Source organism: Stylophora pistillata, chromosome 10 (genome assembly GCF_964205215.1).
Source record: "Stylophora pistillata chromosome 10, jaStyPist1.2, whole genome shotgun sequence".
Classification (NCBI taxonomy): Eukaryota; Metazoa; Cnidaria; class Anthozoa; order Scleractinia; family Pocilloporidae; genus Stylophora; species Stylophora pistillata.
Window position 1 is genome coordinate 11,150,298 of NC_142528.1, and position 21,100 is coordinate 11,171,397.

The 21,100-nt window shown below is 43.4% G+C and overlaps 1 protein-coding gene across 1 annotated transcript in view; it reads left to right on the plus strand.

Annotated features, from left to right (window-relative positions):
* Positions 1–21,100, plus strand: part of LOC111321626 (uncharacterized) — a 106,809-nt gene that overhangs the window by 46,143 nt on the left and 39,566 nt on the right. The window contains exons 38-50 of the mRNA XM_088736803.1: positions 348–845; positions 1,534–2,064; positions 2,295–3,086; positions 3,610–3,877; positions 4,390–5,287; positions 5,511–5,736; positions 6,205–7,703; positions 7,960–15,428; positions 16,087–17,052; positions 17,267–18,285; positions 18,709–19,084; positions 19,448–19,857; positions 20,126–20,869. Coding sequence (XP_088592929.1) covers positions 348–845; positions 1,534–2,064; positions 2,295–3,086; positions 3,610–3,877; positions 4,390–5,287; positions 5,511–5,736; positions 6,205–7,703; positions 7,960–15,428; positions 16,087–17,052; positions 17,267–18,285; positions 18,709–19,084; positions 19,448–19,857; positions 20,126–20,869 — 15,696 coding nt within the window. The remainder of the gene's footprint in view (positions 1–347; positions 846–1,533; positions 2,065–2,294; positions 3,087–3,609; positions 3,878–4,389; positions 5,288–5,510; positions 5,737–6,204; positions 7,704–7,959; positions 15,429–16,086; positions 17,053–17,266; positions 18,286–18,708; positions 19,085–19,447; positions 19,858–20,125; positions 20,870–21,100) is intronic.

The window sequence follows — 21,100 nt, forward strand, 5'->3', positions numbered from 1 at the left end:
TCTTCAAAACTTTTTGAGTTACTTTTTAATGTCAATGATAGCTGCTTCTATTTTCATTAAACCTTGAAATAAATATTTGTATGGGTACAAAATTTTCACAAGGTACTTAAAGGAGACAAGTGAGAAAGAAGTGAAAATTTGGTGTCTAGGAAGACATTTTCTAAGGGCGTTGACCTGATAAGATCCTATTCAGGAACCTTAAATGGGGTGTTATTAGATTATTAACAAGCTTCTTTGAAAGTCCATTAGGAGCAAGCAGATTCTTCCGTACAAGTCTTTTGCCAAAGAGGGTAAAGTGAAAATCCTTTACAGGCACTTTTAACGCTTTTCTCCTTTATATTTTTCAGTATTGCCATCGTCACTACCGCGTAAGTTTCACCTTAACGACGGACCATCCGGTTATCGGTTGGATAGACAGAACGAAAGGTTCGCGTTCATTCGCAGGCTGTTTTGATACTTCGGTTTACAATGATGTTATCATAGCAGACACTATCTCGAAGTTCACCGTAACATTGACGAGGCTTGAGTCATACGTTGCGTTGAGTGAGCTTAAAGTGTTCGTCGGGCGTGATACGTCGTCCTTCCAAACTAGCACTCTTGAACAAGACAGCTCAAGAACATGGTTGGTATTCAACCATCAAGGAACCACAACGTTTGAAGTTGACGAGTTGGATGTGCGTGGAAGTGCACACCTAGGTATTCAGAACGGAGCTGGCAACGTGGAGTTTGTGGTGAAGGAGTATAAGGGGGATTTTACAGGAACTGTGCATGTAGGTGCAGCACAGAATTGGTACCTGAACGCCAGCAACAATTCCGCGATTCCTTTTACCCTCAGAACTTACCAGGTGAGACGTTTTTTTACAATTTACCGACTAACAGTGAAACTACCTTTTCAAAAGATGGTTATTTCGTCTTTATTGGGTATTTAAAATCAACCCGTGAGTGGTGTCAAATTTTAGAGATGGGATAAATTAACGCGATTTAAACACTCACTCCTGGCCCTTCCTCTCCTTTCTACTCTTCCGCATAAAAAAACTGTATTTCTTGATTGTAACGTCATACTAAAATTACAACATTCCCTATGCCAAAGAAGGATCAGGGAATTTTCGTAAGATGCTGTCATTAAAAATCTCACCTCTTCTAACGTTCTTATTGTCTATGATACTGACTCTTTAAAAGTATGGTGGGCTAAAGAAAATTCCATTGGTTTTTTAGTTATAAAAAATATTTCTGGTACAAAGACAGTAAAGGCCCTAATTATTGAAAGCACGGAACTCACAAACCTCTCAGTAAATCAACTGGAAATTAACCCCATCTAAATCAGTGTGAATTGGAAGAAATCTCGCTTATTTCAATAATAAAGTATAATAGGCCTGTGTATAAAAACATGTCTCTAATTATAGTTGGTAATTAGGTATTGTAAAAGCAAAGCGTGTTACCACAGTAGGATAGGTATTGTTTATAAGTGCGCTTACTTTACTCTCGATGAGATACTTTTTTTATGTTCTGAAAAATTTGTTTTTGTCCTTGTAGGGATCACAAGTTTTTCTTCCAAGGGAAGTTTATCTCCAAAAATCTTCAATTTACGCCGAATCTGAGCTGGAGGGGCTTCAAAACCTCTTCATTTCACAAGGAAGTCGCTTTGACGTTACACAAGGAGTGCAGGTAAACTCCCCTTTGAAAGCCACCATTTTATTGGATCGCATGACCATTCTAAACGGAGGAACGTTCTACCAAAGGACTGCTGAACCCACAAAATTAGCAATAAATCTGACAGGGGAGCTCATCATAAACGCAGGCGCATCTATGGAAGTCAGCCAAGTTCATCTTCAGGCCCATAATATCTTTATTGACATTGACGGTGTCCTTACCGCAAGTGGGCGGGGCTATTCCTCTATGAAGGGCGATGAGCCAGGTCGGAAGTCTGACGTTGCAGCCTCCGGAGCTGGTCATGGAGGTGCTGGTGGAAGTAGTTCGAGTCAAGAGTACGTTGGTAGGGCTTACGGATCCTTTCAGATCCCTCTTGAGTTTGGAAGTGGTGGAGGACAGGGATATCAGGATTTGGTGAGTTACACTGATAAATTGGTTTGCTTTTCAGAGCAGCTTTAGTAGTATTTCTCATGACATACCTAACTTCAGATCTTTGTTCATGATTATTTCCAAATGTATGAAAAGATTTAGGTCAAGAAGTAAGTTCCCTTCTGTAAACGAATATTAATGAAAAGGCTGCTCAATTGCAGAATATTATCTGGTTTAGACACAATATTAAGGGCTTTGTTTTCTATCGTTGTTAGCCCGGTAGCTCTGGTGGCGGGGCTGTTAAACTGAGTGCTTCTCACATCGTTCAAGTTGACGGGCTTCTTGATGTATCAGCTAAGGCGGCTGTCAATCCAGGCACCGGTGGCGGAAGTGGTGGTAGCGTCCTTATCCAAGCAACGCTGTTTTTGGGGAAAGGAAAAATATTTGCTGACGGCGGTGAGGCTACTAGTTCGTCGCTTGGAGATGCTGGGGGAGGAGCTGGTGGTCGCATTTCTGCTCATTATGAAATCACAAGATTCACGGGCTCTTTCTCAGCCCACGGTGGAGCTAGTAAGAGCGAAGCCGGAGGGCCAGGAACGGTATACCTCTCTGAAAACTCCACTCACACAACTATGATTATCGACAACAATGGTTACCGTGCCTCTAAATTGTATATATCAGACTACAGAGATCGCTCCAATGACGGAGGACGCGCCTGGCTCCTTGCTGGCTATATGAACGAGTTTACGTTAAATCTGTTGCAGTTACGAGGTGGCTCTCACTTTGCTGTCTATCATCTGAAGCCTTCATTTACTCTCAACGTGGAAAGACTCGAAGGTGACCTTGGTGGTTTAATTCACGCGTCAAAGAAAAACAGAGTGTATATAAAAAACTCTCCAAGACTGTTCCCTTCAAGTTTCCACATATATAACGAGGGATTTCTTCATCTGCCCCGTGACGTCTTGCTCAAGGACTTGTTTTATCCGAAGATTTCCTTGGAAGGGCTGATAAGTGGAATGGATAATTTGACACTTGGTGGTGGAGTGGAATTTGTGGTCACATCAAAGGTACTAATTTTGAAAGTTGTAAACTGAAAGTATTTAAGAGTGTTGCTAAGTATGCTGCGCTTTAAAATGTTTTATGTCTAGCTTTATTCGAACTGGTTCAGCGAGTGCTCAGTGTTATCCTTTCATTGGAAAGCTAGTTTTGTAAATTTGAAAGTAAAACTTGAACTTCGTACTTAACTTTGCGGACTATCCTTTTGTGATGTTGAAATAATTACGGAACGTCGTTCAATCCTATCCCTTAACATTTTATTGTTACTGACGAGGGAAAATAGGAAATAGGCTTATTCGTGGTGGCAATCAGCCAAGAAGGCAGTCAATCAGCCAATTTATCACAACGTCAGTCGGAGAGTCAGTCAGCCAGTCAGTCAATCAGTCCGTTGGTTGGTCAGTCGGTCGGTCGGTCCGTCAGTCAGTCTGGCAGGTATATTTAGTGCAAATGTTATCATAGAAAGCTTAGAAATTAAATATATCCCGTAAGTCTAAAATAGTTTTCGTTACCTCATTAAACTAACCTATTTTGCAGGGCCAAACCGAGGGCTATGGCAAAAAGACAATCCACTTAAACTCACTGACAATCATGAATGGTGCCAAAGTCACGGCCACTGATACTGTTTTGGACTCACCAACGGTCACCCTGCTGCTGAATGAAAGTTTAAGAGTGATGGCAGGAGGTTTGATACAAGGCAAGTGGATAGACATCAGTGCAGGTGATATTGAAGTGGAAGCATCTGGAGTCATTACCGCAGAGAAACAAGGCCATGATGCAAAAAATGGACCTGGGTCGCCATCAGGTAAATAAGCCTCTCACGCAGTTTGCATGTTTTGTTGTGCGTTTTGCTTTCTATTCACATAGTTATTGAGAATTGGCAATACATTCAGTTTCTTGTAATTAGTGATCTGAAACTAGATATGATATTCTGCATGATATGCTGAATTATGCACGAATTTGAGTGGTTCTTACATATGAGCCAATGCAGGAGAGACGAATAGATGACGCCATCATAAGTAACACTTGGCTTTTTTCTTATCATATGGAAAAAAAGATTCCAGATGGCGTGCGTTTTTTACAGTATTATGTCACATTTGTAATCTATGACAGAACAGATGCACAGCAATATGGAATCTCTTGTAGATATGTATTTCATTCTCTTGATAGAAGAGTCGTTTTATCCCACGGTCATATTCCTGATTACCTCATGAAAAAAGAATCCATCATTTACATATTTACCGTCACATTTTATCAAGTCTCTCCCACCTTTTCTTTAAGTATTTATCATTGACTTCTTAATTAAATTACTTCAAGGTTCTGCTGGTGCCAGTCATGGAGGTCGCGGAGGTCTTGGTTACACAGGGTCATTCCCAGGCAGCTCATACGGCTCTCTCTATCGACCTCTTTCCCACGGAAGCGGGAGCATGTTTGCTGTTGGAGGTGGTGTCATTAAGTTGGCAACCAGCCAATCGATTACCATAGATGGTTCAGTAGATGCAAACGGCGAGGATGGTCATAACAAGTCTACCGGAGGGGGAAGTGGGGGAAGTATCTGGATCCTATCCAAGGTTTTCAAAGGAAATGGAGTCATCAGAGCCTCAGGTGGAAGCGGATTGTTTTTGGAAAGTGGTGGAGGGGGCGGAGGACGAATCTCTATCGCATTTGACAACCGTACATTCAGTGGAAAAATAAATGTCTTTGGGGGAGCAAGTAACAGATTGGCAGGGGGCGCTGGTTCCTTATATCTCCATAACAAATACACGGATTTCAAACAGCTTATTGTTGACAACAACAATATAGGTTCGCCTTTAACAGATGACATTACAGACGTCTCAAATGACGGAGGTCGGACCTGGCTAACACCCGAGCCCAACACGATTGAAATGTCATTTGACGAGGTTGACATTCGAGGCAAATCAGAACTAGCTGTCCTCACGACTCCAGCTGACTCCCCTTTTCGCTGGAACATTGGAGGTATCCGTGGCGATCGCTCAGGAATCCTGCATGTCAGAGCTAATCAAGAGATGCAGATGACAATATCTGACAAAGAGGGAAAACAGCCTGAATTGCTTTGGGGTGTCAATGTGTATCCAAGGGGTGACCTCAAGTTGCCCCGTAACCTTTTCGTCGATGGAATCAAGATGATTGTTGCTGGAAGTTTGAGCGGCGCTCAAAATGTCAGTGTGGGAAATAATGGAAGACTCATCCTCAGGTAGGATACTTTTTAGTCAACAATTACTGCTTCATTAGAATAGCATTTCTTGCGCAAATAACAACTCAGAACTTACCCTGTACTTTTGTAAGGCCCCATTAAGAAACGGATAAGATGGCCTAGCCAAGATTTCTTTACCCTGTCAGTCAATATTATGATCACTAATTGCTTTTTTAAAGCCTGGACACATGGATTTAATGATTATCATTGTTATTATTCGTAGGCAGTTGATTGCTCCCAACAACCAGATATCCAGGAACCTAACATTTGACGTGATCGAGATCCAGGGCGGCGGCAGAATCGAAATACAAAGCGATAAGGACGGCCTTTCAATAAAGTGCACAGCCTTGTGGATCCGCAGTGGTGGCGTCCTAATCGCAGACCGCCTTTCAATTGTGGCCGAATCAGTTACAATTGAGCAGTCAGGAATAATTGACCTTAACTATAAGGTAAACCGTTGTCATGAAAGTTTATTTCAACTCTGTTAAGTGTTTTTCTGAAGTCAACTTAAGATATTGAAACTCAAATATTTCTGTTCTGAAAATGATGGGCATTTGAATCAGTACATTGCATTAGTTTGTCATGGGAATAGACATAACATTCTGGCTTTAAAACTTTTTGAATCTACTCCGGCTCTTTGGTAGACCCTAAATGTACACGCACTTTTGCCATCTAAAGCCTTTTTGAAACTCTTTACCGTCTCTTTGAAGACGCAAGCCTTGGGACATATGGACGTCAAACAACGTTCGTATTTCTTTTCTTGGAAAGTAATTTTCTCACTTATTATAGTTGTTTTCGGATAATGTGCTCTTAGCAATTACAAAACCTCGTCTTATCAACGTTATACACAGTCGAATTCACTGTTGGTTGCCTCCTCTCTAAGTTTTCTTGATTGTCTTCTATTTTGTTACTAACAGGCTGTTGTGGCAGGCTCAGGACCAGGAGTTGGGTATTCACACTATTCAGGATCTTCAGGAGCCGGCCATGGCGGTCGGGGAGGTAGAGGGCAATCTCAGAATCGAACCGGTGGTTTTTATGGAGATTTCACCAGTCCAAAATTGTTTGGAAGCTCCGGTGGCGGAGGAAGTGGTGATGACATAGCAACTGGTGGAGGTGTTTTCTACTTACACGCTCAACAGATCGTGCATGATGGAGAAATTACAGTTAATGGAAAAGACGCTTTAAACAATTCTGATTATGGTGGAGGAAGTGGAGGAAGTGTCTTCATTGAAGTAGAATATTTTGATGGCTCTGGTGTAATTGAGGCAAATGGTGGTGCTGGTGGAATCAATGGTGGTGGTGGAGGTAGCGGTGGAAGAATTGCCGTTTACTATAATCAGACATTCTTCACCGGAAAGATATCCGCATATGGGGGAGCTTCTACTGTTGAGAATGGAGCAGCTGGCACTATTTATAAGAGAATCAAATATAATGGTAAGAGTATCCTAGAGGTTTACAATGAAGGTAAGAAGCCATGGAAAAATGAAATCGCTGATTATTCGGACTTGACAAGTGATAGTGCAAGAACATGGCTGACTATGAGCCACATTATTGATTCATCGGTGCCAGTTACTGTACCAGATGTAAATCTTGGGACCACTGTATACAAGGGCCTCACAATAACCGAAGTCAAGCTAGGTGGATCAGCACATCTTGCAATCGAACCTGACGTCACCAAGATTCGCCTTCACACGTTTGAACGGTTTTATGGAATGTTTGAAGGAAACAGCTTTGGCTTCGTTCACGTTGGACCTAATCAACTACTTGTAATGCCAGACACGGACTACTACATTCCAGTTAATTTGAAGGTTTACCCGTCAGGCTACATTAAGTTACCAGAGAGAGTCATGCTGCATAAGAACTCACTGTCTCTTGATGCTGGGTATCTTATTGGTGTCGAAGACCTAGCTATCTCGCAGTGTGCAGTCTCATTTGGAGCTGGTTCTGGAGCACTAAGCACAGGATATCTACAGGCGATGTTCTTTAAGATTCAAACACTTACGATCATGAGCCAAGGGGTATTAGATATGGTAGCACCAAACTCTGATTATTCATTACGCGTTGACTCTCTAGTCATCAACTCGGGAGGCGCACTAAATGGACGAAAGTTAGATATTGTTGCAAAGAGCGTAACCGTCGATGAGTCAGCGAAGATAAACCTGGACGGCCAAGGAGAGAAATGTATAGAACCTGACGTTTATTATGCTGGGTCAGGAGGAAGTCATGCAGGCTACGGAGGGCTTGGAATTGGGAGCAAGCGACAAGACCCATTTGATTCAGTTTTTCTCCCAGTTGCATTTGGATCTGCTGGATATGCTGGGCGTTCGTCTTTTAGTTGTATGGGTGGATCTGGAGGCGGATCCCTGAATTTGACGGTCGATGGGACGCTACAAATTGATGGCGAAATCTCGTCCAGGTATGGATTTGTAATGTATTTTGTATATTTCGAAAGAATTAAACTATTTCAGTCCAGTTTCCTGTGATGAGCTATGTAAAATATAGTTTGGACGTTCCCGAGGCAAAACGTAATCCTCCTTTTCATGAGTAAAACTGAGATTATGACAATACTCAAGATGTACAGTGTGTGTTACTGTGTCTTCCTTAACGATGTCACGTAGTATAAAGGGTCCTTAACGTATCTTGGCCATGCGCGATTATTCTCTTTTTTTCAGAGGCCAAAATGCCAAAGACAGCGAAAGTGGTGGAGGTGCAGGTGGCAGCATTTTGATCAAAGTCACTACACTTGAAGGTACAGGCACGTTCCAAGTCCAAGGTGGTGATGGCGGAGTCACCTCTGGTGGGGGAGGTAGCGGTGGAATTGTTACACTCTACTACAAGTCATCGTCGCATCGGTTTTCTTACAAGGTTCAGGGCGGAGGTGGCAAGAAGATCGGTGCTTCTGGCTTCCTTTATTCGAAGAAGGATCTCCAGCGTAGGCGTCGGCAGATATCTGGCTCAGACTCAGTATTGATCTTGGAGGGAAGGGACGTTTTGTCTTTTGAATCTCCGAGTGTACTTGTTTGTGATCCGAAACTGATCGACTTTACTTTTGAGGAAGTGAAACTTTTAAAATCGAGCACCCTGACAATGATTTCGTGTTCTCAGGGAAGTCCAATGACTTTGATTACCACAACAATCAAGGGTGACAAAACAGGGTGGTTGGTCGTGAAACCAAATCATGATGTTTATATTGGCGTTACAAGCATAGTTAAGCCAAGCATGGAACTTGAATTTAACGCGGAAGTTGAAGATGGAGCAACACTGTCTGTGCCGGGGAAATTCTTCATTTCCGGTGATACGCAGATAAACCTTAGCGGCAGTTTAATTGGTGTGTCAGACGTAATAGTCAACGATAATGGAAAACTTGTGCTCAAATATCCTGGACATACTGGCTTCAGAATAACTCCTACCCAGGGAATATCTGTAGTGCAGATTTCAACCGTGCGAATTAAAGACGGTGGAAGCATTACAACAACTTCACCAAACAAGGTTAAAATAAAGTCGGTTGTCTTACAAGTAGACTTTGGCGGGAATCTTGGATCTGGCATTTCTGTGTCTTCAAGTCAACGAATTGAGTTCACCAATGGACCCTCTCTCAATAGGCAAGGCTGCCCACACGGATACGAAGTTGTTGAAGTAGCTTCAAAGACTTTGTATAACCCATGCGGTGTTGGAAAGCACATTTTTAACAAAAGAAATGAGTCTTACCTAGTGTTCAAAAACGTCTCAGTGGCCATATCACACAATGAAACCATTTATGTAATTAAGAACGAGACACGCTACAACGTCACCTACTACATTGCTTGCGACTATGACGATTTTAAACTTTTACCTGGCCAATCATGCAACTTAGCACCAGGAAGCTATAGATACAATTCTCTGGAAATACAAGGAAGTGCTACAATGCATATTGAACCAGGAACAGGAAAAGGAAATGCCAGTACTTTATCTGTTTCCAAGCTAACCATTTTCTCTAAAGGTGAACTAATTGCAAGAGAGTCCAACCTCATTAATACCAACTCGACATCGTCAGACTATGGTGGCAGCTATGGAGGTCTCGGAGGAGGTGCTTCTAAAAACAGTGCCCTATATGGCAACATCTCATTTCCTGTGGATTATGGTAGCAATGGTGGTGGAAGCAGTCAAAATCGTGGATTGGGAGGTGGTGTGGTAATCCTTAAGGTAGGAGAACTTTCCAACGATGGGCTTATTGATGCCAATGGTGGGGACGGATCTCTTGGAGCTGGTGGTGGAAGCGGAGGTAGCATCCAAGTAGTAACAGATTATCTGAAAGGATCTGGTAAATTCAGAGCTCGTGGTGGAAATGCGGCCTACCCAGCTGGAGGCGGAGGCGGGGGAAGAATTGGAATAACGGTGCTTAAAGGGCGCAGCGAATTTCGTGGTCTTTACGATGCCACTGGTGGAGATGGACGTAGACCAGGCTCATCTGGAACCGTTTTTGTTAGTGACCAAAGACAAGGAACTTCATATGAAACGATCATCTTCTGGAACAAGGTTATTGGCTATCCTCCAGCTCAATTACCGAACACATCAGCTACTTACACCTATGATGAGATCCGTTTAGAAAACCGTGGTACATTCCTAGCAACAAATCAGCTAGTAGTCGCAAAGAGCTTTGTTACTGATGGTACTGGCAAGCTCACAATTTCAGGTGGCGCCCGAGTAGATATTCTGAGTTTTCCAAAGTCCTCGAGAATATTTTCATGTGACCTTGAAGTACAAGCAGGAGGTTCCATATACTTCTACAATAAACCTATCTTTTTAGGTCCAGGTTCCCCTACCGTGGTAATTGCTGGTATTTTGGATGCAAGAGGGCCTTCTCTTGGCAAAGGCAAGGCTTTAAATGTAACTTCATCTGGGGAAATAAGAGCGGATAATCTGAGACTTCTTAAAGACTCTGTGATGCAAGTGGATGCTGATGCCTCAATCAGGAAGAGCCTCGCGTATGCACAATTTCATCTTACCTCACTGAGACTGGATACAAATGCACAACTTACATTTGCTCAAGGAAATGTTTCCTTTAGATCTGATTCCATTCATCTTAGCCAGGGAGCAACAATCACGTCTGCAGCTGATACGAAACTTCTTAATATCACGGGTAATGATATTTTTATAGATAACCAGGCAAGAGTAACTGCTGACAGAGGTGGCGTTTTGGGTGGTCCAGGAAAGGCCAGAGGCTCTGGTAGTGGCTGTGGACATGGAGGACGAGGTGGAGGAAGTCAGGGAGGAGAGTCATATGGATCTGTATTCAAACCGGAGCATTATGGCAGTGGTGACAATGTTCGTGGTGGTGGAATCATTTTCCTAAACATAAAAGGAGGATTTACTCTATATGGCAGTATGAGTGCGAATGGCGCCAGTGATTCAAGTGGAGGAGCAAGCGGCGGTAGTATATTGGTCCATGCAGAAACTTTATCTGGTCACGGAGAGATTCTATCAAATGGCGGTGAGGGACTTAGTAATTCCGCTGGTGGCTCTGGTGGTCGCATTGCACTCTACATTACAGACAAGACGTCTTTCAGGGGTGCTCTCACTGCTTATGGTGGATGTGGGACCACTTGTGCTGCAGCCGGAACAATTTTCGTCCGTGAGTATGTGGTTGGACTGCCTCAGAACTCTACAATAATCGACAATGGAGAAAGGAAAACAGAAGCCAACACGATTATTATGCACGAAATGAAAATCTCCTACACGATGCGACTGCTTAAAATCGTTAATGGGGCCCGGCTTGAGGTAGCAACATTGCCAAATGTGGGAATGAAGATAGCAATTCAGAATCTTGTAGGTGATGGGAGTGGAAGCTTTCATGTGCATTACAATCAAACGCTAACCCTGGGGGCTGGCAAGGCTGTTTCGTCACGACCGTTCATGTTTCCTTGGGCAATGATAGTGGATGAGGGAGCAACATTGAATCTAGATCCAGTGCTTTTCATAACACGAACAGCAATCACGCCTTCTCTGTACTTAGCTGGAAAACTTACTGGTGGAGAAAAAGTTACTGTTGGACAGGATGCCTCTGTGGTTATAGCAAAAAGTGGAATTATTGGAACTCACTCCAACACGCCTGGAAAGTACTCGTTCCTCTCGCTTAAAGTCTCAAGTGGAGGACGCATTACAATTGAAGTTGATGAGGGTGGAAACGCTCCTGTTGAACTTAAGTCTCTCTCTGTTGATGTGGCGTTCGGTGGGGTTATAACTGGAAGGTACCTTAGAGTTGATGCATCACTATTAAACATTGCCTTTAGTGGAACTTTGCAAGCAAATGGATTGGGTAACCCCGCAGGTGTTGGTCCTGGTGCTGGCAGTTCTTCTTTGTTAACAGGAGGTGGTTATGGAGGGTGTGGCGGAGGCAGTACCAATGAAACCTGCGTGGTATATGGATCATTGTTTGAAGCAACAGAGTTCGGTAGTGGGGGAGGTACAACACAAGTTCCTGATGGTACCTATGGTAGTGGTGGTGGTATCATCGCGGTAGTGGCTAAGGTCTTAATTGTTAATGGTATCATTTCTTCAAATGGCCAGGGTGGAAACAGTATTACAACAGGCGGTGGTAGTGGTGGAAGCGTGGAAATTTCTGTCTCGGAAACGTTCAGTGGTCGTGGTAAAATAGAGGCTGAAGGAGGATACGTACCCGGTCAAGTGACAGGAGCCGGTGGGGGAGGTCGTATTTCTATTCTTATAACCGGTGATAACAAATTCAGTGGTTCCTTCAGTGCACGTGGTGGAAATTCATCAGCTAAAAGTGGATCGCCTGGAACGGTTTACACTGAAGATGGAAAAACAGTTTTACGCTATAGGAAACTATTTCTTGACAATAGGGGCATTTCTTCAAACTCACCTCTACCAATTTTTCTAAATCAATCAGTTGTGGCTTCGTATAATTTTCAAGAAATCCGCTTGAATGGCCAGGTCATGCTACACGTTGATAAAGATATGGAAGTTGGAAAGCTGGTTACAGACGCAGACAGTGTTATATATGTCAAAGATAATGTCACTTTCACTGTCGAGCCAAACTCTAGGTATCTGCAGCCTGATTGTAGCTTTGTTGTAGACGCTAATGGCGAAATTCGTATTCCAGACGAGGTAATGTTTCTCGGAAGAAATAATGTTTTCAGAGGTACTTTGACAGGTATATTGGATATGGTTATTGGAGAGAACAGAAAGGTATTTCTATCAGCCTCGGCGCGAACAGCTCGTTTCATTGATGGGAAGTACACCTTTATTACCCACCGTGGAGGGTACAGATTTTCATCCCTACGAATAAAGAATGGTGCATTTTTTTCGTTTGAAAATGCACAATTAAAGAAAGTCCCCCTCACTCTCGGACGGCTTGAGGTAAACTTTGGTGCTACAATGCAGGGCAGCTGGCTTGACATCAAGGCTTCTGACGTTATCATACACTCTGGCGCCACTGTTGACCTCTCTGCTCAAGGACACGAAAGTGATAAGGGACCTGGGGCAGGAGGTCTACATCAGTCCGATGGAACTGGCGCTGGGCACGGTGGTTATGGTGGAGTGAGTACTGGAAACTTTGGAACGTGGTATGGTTCTGCACTTAATCCAAACAATACCGGAAGTGGTGGCGGGAGCTCCAGTAATGGTAAAGGAGGAAGAGGAGGTGGTAATCTTCGCTTAACGGTTGTTAGGGTACTTACACTCGAAGGGAGAATATCGGTTAATGGAGAAAGTGGAACTGTGTTAAATAGTGGTGGTGGTAGTGGAGGTAGCATTTGGATCTCAGCAGACAACATACGGGGTAATGGGATTATTAACGCAGAAGGTGGTGATGGTAAGGGTGCCGGAGGTGGAGGTAGTGGTGGACGTGTTGCTCTCTACTTGCAAGAGTTGATGAGTTTTGAAGGTCTTTTAAATGCCAAAGGTGGTAGCGGGAAAGACGCTGGTGCAGCTGGAACACTTTACCTACAGGATAATAACAAACGCATCCTTCGTAAACGCCTATGGATTGATAACCTGAAAGTTGCCGATAACAAACCTCAAACCGTGCTTTATGAGGCAGACAAAGTTAACTTCCTTTTTGACGAGCTTCGGCTCAATGGAATGTCTCGCTTTGAAATATACAATCTTCAAAGGAAGCTTCAAACTATCCAGGTCACAAATTTTATCTCCGATGGTGTTGGTGAAATTGCTATAAGAAAAAACCAGACTCTTCTCGCAGAAGTCATTGAGGCAAAAGAGAGTCACTTAACCTTGACAACCAACATCTACGTCGAGGAAGGTGCTAATCTTGTTGTGGCTTCGAACTTAACTGTTGATGGTGCAACACTTACCTTGGATGGTAAACTATCAAATGTTCGACACCTCGTTGTTGAGTCAGGGAGTGCTGTTAAATTTGGAATCACATCACAGACAACGCTTATGGAGAACAAGAACTTTGTCTTTCAGAGTGACCCCGGAACTCAACAGTTTGCAAGTGTAACGCTAAAGAGTGGCTCTGACTTTGGAGCTCCTCTTAATCTTAAACTCAGTGTTGGAAAACTGGATATGAAGAGTGGGGTGGTTCTCCAAGGAAAATTTGTTGATATAAAATCCCAGTCGCTCCTTATTGGTCGTGGGGCAATTCTAACCACTAACAATATCATAGATATTGAGTTAAATGCTGGTGGCAGAGGACACTCCTCGGGTAGTGGTGGCTCTGGTGGTGGGCATGGAAGCACTGGCGGAACTGGATATAATTCGTTAGTTGGTGGGATTCCCTATGGTACGATCTATGAGCCAAATCAACCAGGAAGTCCAGGCGGTCATGGCAGTTCTAGTGAATCAGCTGGAAAAGGTGGTGGAGTAATATTAATTGACACTGATGTTCTAGAAAATGACGGATCCATAACAGCTAATGGTGGAGTTGCATCTCAGAGCAGCCAGGCTGGTGGAGGAAGCGGTGGCAGTGTGTACATAATCACTAGCAGCGTTTTCTCTGGCACGGGCACAGTTTCTGCTAATGGTGGGCGTGGAAATGGCGCTGGTGGATGCGGTGCAGGCGGGCGAGTGGCGATACATCTTCAATCTCAGTATGCATACCGTGGAACATTGGAGGCCTTAGGCGGAATTTCTAGTAGCAGTGGAGCTTCGGGTGGTGCAGGTACAGTTTACATCAAAGACGTCCGCTACAAATTATTTTTTGAACAGCTGCACGTTGATAACCAAGGGCAAAGTTGGCAGAACTATGTTACTCTTAATGAAAGTAAAACATCCTACCACTTTCACGAGCTTCGCTTGGTACGCAAAGCATCGTTACGTATGACTCCTAATTCAAACTTGAATCAGTCTTCAACGCTTAGTATCGGGAAACTCTTTGGAGATCGATCAGGTCTTCTACATCTGTATAATGGCCAGAAAGCAATAATTGAAGTAGTAGAGGCACAGCTGACAACTACTAAGACCCCTGTAAACTTTAGAATTGACAGTGGGGCTGAGGCTGTTATGGCAACAACAGTTTATATTGTTGGCGATGGCGCTGTGGCGTTACAATGCAGCGGAACGTTAAATGGCATTCGTAACTTTTATGTCACTCAAAAAAGAGTTGTCCTCCTGGAAAAAGGCTCACGAACACACAGGGACGATGAACAACCCGGAACCTTCAAGTTCTCCAATGTGAAGTTATTTAGCGGCAGTTCAGTGACCATGAAGGATGAGATCGTGATGAAAATTTTTGCTGGATTCTTAAACATAAAGTTCCATGCAAGCTTGGAGGCTCATTATTTCGAAATTGTCACTTCCAATCTTGACGTAGAAACTGGGGGACTGCTCAGTGTTGCTGGTGATAACAAGGCACGTTTGGCTGTTGAGCCCAGTGAAGTATCCTCGCCTCCACAGGGAGCTGGGGCAGGACATGCTAGCAACGGAGGAAGTGGCTATGGTGGGGCTAGTGGAGGCTTATATCATGGATCTCTTTACAAACCGAAAGAGTCTGGTCGCAGGGGTGGAAGAGGAACAAATAACCATATTGGTGGAAGAGGTGGTGGATACGTTAACATTGAGGCGGGCACACTCATTATCAATGATGGCACCATCACTGTTGAGGGTGGAAGTGCTGTAAGTGGTGGAGGGGCTGGTGGGGGAAGTGGCGGCAGTCTTCTATTCAACACAGAGTCATTCATTGGTAAGTCTTTTCCAACCACCTTATTTCAACTACTTCTGCTTGGTGCTCGTATTGGATTATTTTTCTGGAAATTACAACTTTATATCTCTCCTTTCGTGGTCAAAACTTTCTACAAATTGAAAGCCCTTACCTTTAATAGAAACTCACACAGCAAGCAAAGCTCTCTCCCACAAACAGAAAAGTAATAGTTATTTACAAGTGCGGATGTAAAACGCATTTTTAAAATATCTTGTTGGAAGAATATAACCCCAAGTATCGCTTTGTCCGTATGTATATTACGCTACATGTATATGATAAGCTGAGTTATACAAGAATTTGGTTGGTTTATACTTACAATCCATCGGAGTGCTGTCGCAGAGGTTACGTCTCCAATAACAAGATTAATAACCTGTTAACAAGTAGAGTCCATGTTGCCGTGTGTCTGTTCGGAAACTGATTCTAGGAGAAATCAAAATTTGGGAGGAACATCAGTAACACACTCGGCTGCGCCTTGAGTGCCACTTTTCTTCCCTTACCTTATTTTGACATCAGCTGTGATCTATTGCTAGACCGATGCACGGTAATATCAAATTTATTTATTAAACAGATTATATAAACGACCTACAATCGGTCAGCAAACGATGTTGTTGTTTTTAATGGGATGTCTTTATTCTGAAAGGTTATGGAGAAATGAACACTAATGGTGGGAATGGAGGAGGCACCAATGCCGGAGGCGGTTCCGGAGGAAGGATTGCAATTTATGCCACCGAGAACCTTTACAGAGGGACTTACCTTGCTTTCGGTGGAAGCTCCGTCTCGGGGACTTATGGAGGACCAGGCACGGTGTTTTTGCAGGATATACGCGCAAAGAGGCCCTTTAAGCAGCTACGTATTGACAACCTAATGCGTTCCATTGAAGATCCCGTCACCATAGATGAAGCAAACCTCACTGATCATGATTTCTCACAAGTTCACCTCTTTGGACGTGCAGCCGTTAACATGGCGGTTAGGCAGGAGAGAACAACTTTGAAAATGTCGAGACTGTTTGGAGATCGAACAGGGCTTCTTCATTCTCGTGCGAACCAAACGTTTTATCTGGAGGCTTCTGCTACGGAACATAGTGTGTCAAAGCCTGCTGTCAACTTGAAAATCGATGAACATGCTGAGATGGTTTTTGGTGCATCATTATACGTTATTGGAGATGGAGCCAAAGGAACTGGGCAAATAACTGGTGACTCTTCTTTCACAATCGATGGAAGAATGATTGATGTCACTCACCTGTTCATTACCAAGCGTTTGAAGTCAAGATTCTTATCCCACGCTCACTCTGCAGATTACCACAACGAAACTTTAACTGTGAGTGCTGTAGGCACCTTCGTGTTAGCCACGTTTGAGATCCAAGATGGTTCAGAAGTATTTTTCCCTGATGTGCAAGGAGTTCAATGTGAAGTAGGACTCCTTCACATGAAATACGGCTCCGTGATTGTGGCAGATACATATCGCATTGGGGTTACATCACTTCTCCTTGAAACCGGAAGTAGAATAACTGCTTCCGGAAAAGATCGTCCAAGTAGTTACGACAGTTCTGTTCTTCCCAGTTCCTGTAGAGGTTCAGGTGGAAGTTATGGAAGCAAAGGTGGAAAAGGTAAAGTAGGTTTTAGTCAAGTGAAGTTACCTTAAAATGTACCCAGATTTTACTTTCGTCATATCTTTGCGTGGAAATTTGTGTTTTGTAGCCGATTTGAAATTGCATTTCATCGAAACCTTCACTCACGTCAATAGGCTCTTTTTGATCTGAGAAAGGAAATAATTCGTGTGGAAAGCTTTGAAGGTGTTACGATTTTTTATATTTCCTCTAGGCCAAAGTGGCGTCAGTGAACTTCATTCCCATGGCAGTATCTTTACGCCTAGTCACTATGGCTCAGCAGGATGTCCAGGAAGTCAGAATGGTGGAAAAGGTGGAGGACTTATCATCATGGATATTGGGGATGAACTTTACCTTGATGGTACCATAGCGAACGAGGGACAAGACGCTGCTCGTGGATCAGCCGGAGGTGGTGGAAGTGGTGGAAGCATCTGGATCAAATGCGGCAGATTCAATGGTCACGGCGTCATAACTTCAAATGGTGGTGCAGGTGATGGTCTTACCTCTGGTGGTGGGTCTGGTGGACGGGTCGCTATTGATACTCCAACGGAGAGTAAGTACCTTGGTGAATACACTGCCATAGGAGGAAATTCGGGAGACCCATCGAAAGAGACAACTCTGTACTCAGGTGGGCCAGGGACGGTGTTCCTGAAAGATGCGCGAAATCAGTATGCGCACACGCAGCTTCGCTTGGACAACAGAGGTAGAACTTGGGATCATTACGTCACCCTAAACGAAAGTTTGAAGTCTTACACCTTTGACGAACTTTATCTTGTGCAAAAGGCCGCTATTCATTTAGTCCCAGATGGCAAACCATTGAACTTGACTGTGCACAAAGTGGAAGGTGATCGGACTGGACTTATTCACGTACACGAGAATCAAACTTTAAAAGCCGAGTTCGTAGACTCAGTGTACACCATCACCAGGACTGCTGCAAACTTCAAACTTGACAAGGGGGCCAATGCTATTATGGCAACCTCAGTGCACGTAGTTGGACAGGGTGAAGTGGCGTTTGAATGGAATGGCCGTCTTATAGATGTGCAGCACTTCCATGTCGCTTACGGGCGAACCGTTAAGATTGGGTTTTATGCTCACACTGCTGGTACTAAAGCAGGAAAGTATCGTTTTATTGATGGTTATGGCACGTTCCGTTTTTCAACTCTGGAATTTGGAAGTGGTACTTTAATACATTATCCACCGCCTATGGGAGTACACTTCATCGTCAGCCTATTGGTATGTGTGCAAGCTAATTTGAGTAAATTATGCTACGATATATAATAATAATAATAATAATAATAATAATAAGTTGAAAAGATTTAAAATCGATTACATTCACATTACAGTTCTGTATTGTGAATGTAATCGATTTTAAATATTTTCAACTTATTATTATTATCATTACCGCTCCGCAAGTCGAACATTGTTTTAGCTTAGCGAAATATTCTTGCAGCATACTTATATATATCTATAACAACGATTTGTTCAACTACAACTAAAGAAAGCCCAAATCCGCCACCCTCTTGAAGAACTGCGTCAGTAGGTGACAAAAGTGGCAACAGATGATGGTGTGGAAGGAAGAACTTTTTTCGTCTCAGTTTCTGATGTGCATGCCACTAAAGTAGGTTTCTTTTAAAACAGTTGCTTTTTTTTAAACAGGATATCAAGTTCAGTTCATATTTCGAAGCTGAATTCTTTAAAATTGAAGCTACTGACGTCTACCTTGAACCGAATGCTACCCTTAACTGCGCTGGAAGGGGATTCGAAAATAAAACGGATGGATCAGGAAAGGATTCTGCTTTAGGCGGCTCTGGTGCGGGGCATGGAACACCAGGCGGAGATGGGCAAGATGTAAATGGAGGAGAAGAAGTGGGTTCCGTGTATGAGCCAGTACTTCCCGGTGCTAGAGGTGGGACAAGAACTGGAAGTGCTGCCGGCAGCAGGGGAGGGGGACGTGTTCGTGTAGTTGTTGGATTTGCCTTCCGTTTGGATGGGATTATCAATGTAGATGGAGACAATGCGGCAGCGTATTCAGGTTTGTGTCATATAGAAAGGATATAAAGAGAATATCACATGAAAGTCAGAAAGTGTGCGGTGAGGATATATTTTCAACCAAAACACTAAACACCCATTCTTATCTAAATGTTTGGCCATTAGTAGCGGTTCTGAGTAGTCAGTGGTGCGTCGACACCAGACTCTCTAATTGTATCCGTTTACTTTATTAGATGCATTTATAACTCGCGTTTTTGCCAGCACCATTTATAAAACGAATGAATGAATAATTAGATAAGTTGATGAACCGATGAGTAATTGGATTTAATAGTGGAAAATGTATCGGTGGTATAAGTATGTTAGAGTGCACTACCACAACTTATGAATTGTGTCTGTGGAAATACAGGAAGTGGTGCCGGAAGTGGAGGAAGTGTCTGGATAACCACTGGTTATCTTCGTGGCCATGGTGTTATATCTGCCCGTGGCGGGGTGGGAAATACTCACAACCTCGCTACAGGTGGAAGTGGTTCAGGAGGACGAATTGCAGTTCATGTCAAAATCAAGGACGAATACAGAGGTGGCCTCTACGCGTTAGGTGGTGTATCTTCTGGGACCCAACATGGTGGTTCAGGAACTGTGTACATAGAAGAGATGCAGGGTGATAAGTTATTCAAACGATTGTATATCGACAATCAGAATGCAGATCCACCAAAGGTCTTTACTTTGGACGAGGTGAACCCAAAGACTGTGAAGGCGAATGCTACTGAAGAAAATGACGCGGAGTTTGGCTTTGATGAACTGATGTTACAAAGAGGCGTAAGCTCTTAGTTTTGTTACTTTCCTTTTCGATGCATTTGTAAGACATGAATTGAATGTTCCCCTGCTCGAGTACACTCTACAGTTGGGTTTTCATGGAGTACGTTGCTCGATTTACCTTATATTTCATTTTCCCTGAGACAGATTAGATTTGTTGATTATGGTCTCCACCAGTTTATAATTTGATGCTTTGATGATAAATATTAGGCCAAAACTTGCTTTATTATGCCTTTTTTGAAGAACATTATCTTTTGGATTTTGTTACTAGGTTGTGTTCCGGATTGCAGACTTAAAACTAAGTAAGCGCCCAGCTATTTCTGTCACAACTGTCCTCGGTGATGGTTCGTCTACATTACATGTTATGGAGAATCAGACATTCTTCATAGAGTACCAGGAATATACCAGACGCAGGTCGTTCCCTCCCGTGAACTTTAAGGTCGATTACAGCGGGGAATTAATGTTAGTGTCAGACTTTCATGTCGCTGGGAAAAATAACCCAGCATTTGAGCTTGATGGACGAATTACAGGAGTATCGAACCTAAGTCTGACAGAGAATCGAGTTCTACGAGCGGGTGAAAACATTAGTAGCGCTTTGCTGAAGGACAAAGTTTACATTGAGACACCGATTGACGGACAATTAAAGTTTGGAGTTTTCATCATGGAAGCCTCATCAGAACTGCATTTTGCTAAGCGCATGAAATTTGTTGTCAGCACACTCTACATGCGGCAGAAGGCTGTCATTTCGGCAGATAAAATTCATATGGCTCTGAATGAAGTCCATATGGAAGGAAGCTCTAGAATCACGACATCTGGAAAAGGCCCCAAGGCAGGAGAGGGTCTTGGTCCTGGATCCACCTTCAGTAATGTGGGATCTGGTGGAGGTCATGGTGGGCAGGGGGGCCCAGGAAGTACAGTCGATGGGGGATCTGGGTATGGTTCCTATGTGTATCCGGTGCATCCAGGCAGTGGAGGAGGTGGAAACGGTGGCGGTGCTGGAGGATGCACGACTGAGGTAAATGTTCCTCTTTATTGAGTTTAAAAGTCTAATGCAATGAGTAACGGATCTGCAAAATCAAATAGCTTTTTTGTTCCATGTTAAAGTTTGAATCAATGCATTACACCATTTGTGGTGAGCAAGAATCTTGATCGTCCTACACATGCCCCCCATAGCTAACTTGTTAATCTGCTTTTTAACATAGTTATATAGGTTGTTTCATCAAGTATCCTGCCGAGGCACATAGGG